Source organism: Pyxicephalus adspersus, chromosome 2 (genome assembly GCF_032062135.1).
Source record: "Pyxicephalus adspersus chromosome 2, UCB_Pads_2.0, whole genome shotgun sequence".
Taxonomy (NCBI): domain Eukaryota; kingdom Metazoa; phylum Chordata; class Amphibia; order Anura; family Pyxicephalidae; genus Pyxicephalus; species Pyxicephalus adspersus.
In genome coordinates this window covers 19,454,898-19,460,002 of record NC_092859.1, presented here as the reverse complement: position 1 = coordinate 19,460,002, position 5,105 = coordinate 19,454,898, and the positions used below count along the sequence as shown (strand labels likewise).

Below are 5,105 nucleotides of genomic sequence, written 5' to 3'. Positions count from 1 at the left end.
CGCTGCGTAATATGTTGGCGCTATATAAATCCTGTTTAATAATAATTATGTCTTTTATTAGAAATAAAGGGTGTACTTTCTTTTATACTGCAGTCCTCTGTGCTCAGTGTAGCTTTATTTGCACTTTGTCTCTGTATACATTGCAGTTTAATGCCCCCTCACACCTCATATGCCCCCTCACAGAGACCATCTCCCTTACACGTGACATTCACTCTGATGACGCAACATCACCGGCTGATCGCTGATCGCCTTCAGGTGGCCTGATGCATGACTTGCAGAAGATTCCAGCCAGTCCCGCCTCTTTATCGCTGATTGGCTTTCCCATAATTAGAGACTGATCTGTGATTGGCTATCCCGGGGTGTGATCACATGATAGTACGAGACTCTTTAGCTGTGTCCTGGGCAGCAGGAAATTCAGTGGGCGCAAGACGCCGGTTGGGGAAGGAGGGTCTATATCGCTCTGCTTCGTACTTCGCTGATCAGAGCTTCACAACCCCCTTCCAACCTCCCGTGTCTCCCCCGATGCGCCTCCCATTACACTCCTTCATCCATCCGCCTTCTATTGGAATCTACACCTGGAATTCTGCTCCTCATAACATTCCAAGCATCTCCGTTTAGGTGAGTGATGAGTTTTGGTGTCTTGCAAACTTTTATCATGATATGCTTTTATTTTTTTCTGCAGCCCTGAGCTATCGTGCAATTCCTGGGGTCTTTCCTGCAGTATAGCATCATGGAGTTTCACTGAAACCAGCTAGTCTTTAAAGAAACAATGGTGGTAGCCAGGCATGGTGGGGGTCTTGTTTGCTAAACCATTGAATATCCATCTTTCAATGGATCTAGATTTAAACTTCAATATAAAGTAGGGTTTTCCCCATCTGTGTCCCATAAAAGATTTGTTGCCATTTGTTTCCTGGTCCCATAGACTTAACAGGAACCGAGAATACCCTTTAAATGTAGAGGAAATCATTTTTTAGGTTTTATGGGAAATTGTGTTTCTATTGAAAGCTGTTCCTAAAATTTTAGATTTAGTTGTTTTTTTTTCTTGCATTAGTGACCAGGGTTGTTGGTGTGTACAATTATCTAATGGGGGAGGGGGCAGTGGGAAAGACATGGGCTCAACCCCCACACCATTGCTACTTTAATTGACTGTTTAAACATTTTTCTGAGCTTGAAACCTTTAAAGCTGACCTGTAATAGTTACCTTACTAGTATATCAGATTTGCAATTTACCAAGTCTGGGGAGTATTGCTTTCGTGGCTATCCAGTGTACTCAGTGGTCATGATGGTGACCCCCCTACACCATTACTCCAGGGACATGCAAAAGGAACATGTTATCTCTTCAAAAATAAACACTCTGCAGTGTCCATCCCAAGGATGTTCATTCCTTCATTGTATCAGTGGGTAGTGATAGGGAAAGTAGCCGTTTTCAGGTCAGATGGTATTGTTTTAAAGTTGCTTTCAAAACAATTAAGTGAGTTTTTAGGTTTAGCTATTAAAACTTTCTACCTAAATGCATTTGACTAAATTTTGATATTTGGGTTTTGTCTTAGGTTAATTCCACTTTTGTATGCACCATGCCTGGCGACTTCTCCATGTGTCTGTGTCTCAGCCCCCCTCCTCCACCACAGTTGCATCGCCCACCTAAAGGAACACTTCGACCATGCCTGGTTCCATCTCCTCGTGCTCCGGATCCTCGTAAAAAGGGTGTAGTGTTTGCCGATGCTCTTGGACTGGCTCTTACTACCGTGTGCCATTTCTCACGCCCGCTCTTTGATGAGGATCCACTGGTACTTGCATTGGCTTCTCTTCGAGCCATGCGTCCTTTCTCCAACTCTACATACACACTGGATTTCCAGCCTCCTGCTCATGACTATACTAGATTCCGGGACAAGCTTAACCAGCAGCAAGTATGCCTGGAGCAATGTGCAGTTCAGGGAGCAGCAGTGGCTGGAACTATTAAAGTTCGTAACCTTGGTTATGAGAAAAAGGTGACTTTGCGGGTGAGTTATGACAACTGGCAAAGCCACTATGACCTTGCATGCTCTTATCTCCGTGATCCATATGGTGCAGGGGGGACGGATATGTTCTCGTTCCGCCTACCACTGCCACCGGGTACCCAGTGGGCAGAGTTCTGTATCTGCTTCTGGTGTGAGGGGAAGGAACACTGGGACAACAATGGAGGCAAAAACTATACACTGCACAAGGAGTCGGAGCACAGAAGATACCTTCAGAATGTGTATCGGTGAAATGGGCCATGTTTCATTAAAAACTTTGAAAGTGCTGGTCCACTGGAACAAAGTATCCTGAAATGTACAGACTCCCTTTTGTAGAACAAGAGGGGGAAATCTACACTTTTTTCTTTTTTTTTTTCAATCAGTAAGGGTAGAGTAGATGGAACACTCGTTTACTGATCTGGCTACCAAGCAATATTCTGGTTGTTGCAGGCTTGAACCCGATCCTCTAAAATAAAGCCATATGGCAGGCCAGTCCACTAAATGAGACGGCCTACTCCCAACCAACACATGGTGTCTTGTGGTTCAATGGCTTTCATATATCTTCCAAATCAGCTTCATCTGGGGATAAGTGAATCCTGAACAAAACTTATTTACGCCTATAATTGTACCCCTTTAATTTATGTTGTATAATCTGTTCACTAGTCTGTATGTAAGGATGTTGCACCTTATGAAGTGGAGCTGTTGCTTGTCTGCAGTGAATGTTGACATTTTCTGACCTGGTCGCTATTTATTAATGTCCCAAAATGCCTCCCTTCTCTGCACATGATGGGTCTATGTTGATTTAAGAATGCTTTTTTTTTTTTTTGTATGTGAAATGGGGGTGTAAGAAAACACATGGTGGTTGAATCTAGTCAGAAACAATGACTTGTACACACTAAAACTTCACCACAAGTCTGCACCATTTCCTAATGAATTATAATGGCAATTTTCACTCTATAAGCTGTGTTCAACTTTTATTAACAACGTTTTATGGCATTCAATAAATATTTTCAACTTTTGCACATCGGTGTCCTCATTTTTCGTTAAACTATGAACTTTATTTATCACCTAAAGTTGTGTCCAGCCTTAGGAGACCTAAATGTACAGGATGTGGTTTAGGCATGTGGCTCAAAATCACTGCCTGTGGATGAGTAAAATATTCCCCCTCTAAAGCAAGGATAATCAACAAAATTATTATTAAACATGAATTATATAGCGCCAACATATTATGCAGTGCTTTACTTTAAATAGGGGTTTCAAATGACAGACGAATACAGCCAGTGACACAGGGTAACAGCAGGAAAATCATGCACTGAAAATCATCTAGACAGCTCTGACAATCGCCTTGTGTAACAGAAAAAGATTGTAAAATCCATGAGATAATCTGTTCTCTGATGAGGGTTAACCAGGTTAATTGCATATCTATATAAATGGCTGCACTTTACAATCTCCTTCTGTGCCTTATTTTGGGCAATCCACTTCCAAGTCATGTGATGAGCAAAGCTTTTTTTTCTTTTTCAAGTGTCATCAATGGGTACTTTTGCAAAAAAAAAAAAAGTTATATAGTGTTGTGATATGTGCGTGGGGTTCTACACTGCCTTCTCCTATAAGTACCACTGTGTGATGGCTGGAATGATAAAGAACTGGATGTGTGGGCTCAGAAGTGGTTGATCAACACTGGGTGGCAATCGCTAGCGCAGTAGACTAAGGAAGACAGCAATTGTTTAGGCAAAGAATAGCATGACATGTTTATCGGTAAATCCAAATAGGGTTGCAAAGTCCAAACAATACACAAAGTTTCCGCCTTTGACCAGCCAATTTGTGACGTGTTGACAAATATATTTCATCCTGTATTATGGCCCACATAATGAGTTGAAATTACTTTTATAGGCTGGTGCTGGAAGAGGTCAATACTCACCTGTGCTTTGTACATACTAAATGCAAATGTGTGGCCAAAGATTCATGTTTAAAGACATGCCAATCACCCTCTTGGTTCTATGAACACCTTAGCCCAGTCTCATATATATATATATATATATATATATTTATATTTAACATTGAGGATCTCTCAAATTAACTTTCAGGTCCTTAGGGAATCTTTGTCATAATTACTATATTTTTTTACGTAAATGTTGGCCAATGTCACCCTTACCCAAAAAGATCATTGGTATCAGATAAACTGATCTGAGAGGCACAAATTGCTCAAGGAACCTCTGGAGAAACCCTGCTTAAAGAATTGCAGCCTATCCATAGCCAAAACATTTTGCATTTTTGTTTTGAATAGAGTTGGAGTTGTTACCTTTACTTTCCTCTTCCAGGGATATTTTGTGCACCAAAACACTCTGAAGTCCGAGAAAATCCCCTCTTAGATAGGTATGACTAGGACAGGTGCCCCATGGATGTTTTACTCTCCATCCTGTTCCAGTAACTGTAAACATTTTTGCTTCCAAGACAAATAGTGTGAACCTTTCCAGACATTCTTCAAAACTTAAAAGAAAGTTTTGGCCAGAGATAGTCTTAAATATTACCAATAAAATGAATGTCGACAATTAAAAAAACAAAACGTTAAACATTTTTAATATTATGATAGGTATCTCTACAAAGGTTAGACATCAGACATTCAGGGAATCTTCCAGGTCCACTTGTTTTAATAGCAGTATTTCATTCCCAACAGGGAAAGTTGGTGAGAATGCTGGATTCCCTAATTTATAAATAGAGACCATAAAATAAATATTAACCTAATCCTGAAAACGCCCTATAAGCTTTAACAAGTCATTGTAATTTCCAATATATTTTTTTTTATGTAGCTTTTATTAAAATAGTACTTGATGATCCTGCCATGAAGATCCTTGCTAAGGTGCATCTTGGTATAGGGTAACAACCCTATCCCTATCAGTTGTGCTTCTGTGTTGTCACTTTGAGAGATTTGGGCACTTTCATTGAAAACTATGAGCAGCTGTACCGATACTCATTGTGCACACACGCTATTGTTGTCACCATTCAGAAAGCCCACTCAACCATTTTTGGAGGTTAGCAGCAAAAGTATGGCAAAAATTAGTTATTTAAAAATGACAATTCTTTAGGATAGACGCAAACTATGGGCCATTTTTT

General features: G+C 40.4%; 1 protein-coding gene across 1 annotated transcript; it reads left to right on the top strand.

Annotated features, from left to right (window-relative positions):
• The first annotated feature begins 399 nt into the window (after positions 1 to 399).
• Positions 400 to 3,016, top strand: LOC140323065 (protein phosphatase 1 regulatory subunit 3C-like). The gene is made up of 2 exons (XM_072399810.1): positions 400 to 618; positions 1,551 to 3,016. The coding sequence occupies exon 2, from the start codon at positions 1,575 to 1,577 to the stop codon at positions 2,244 to 2,246; it is 672 nt and encodes a 223-aa protein (XP_072255911.1). The 5' UTR covers positions 400 to 618; positions 1,551 to 1,574; the 3' UTR covers positions 2,247 to 3,016.
• The last annotated feature ends 2,089 nt before the right edge of the window (positions 3,017 to 5,105 follow it).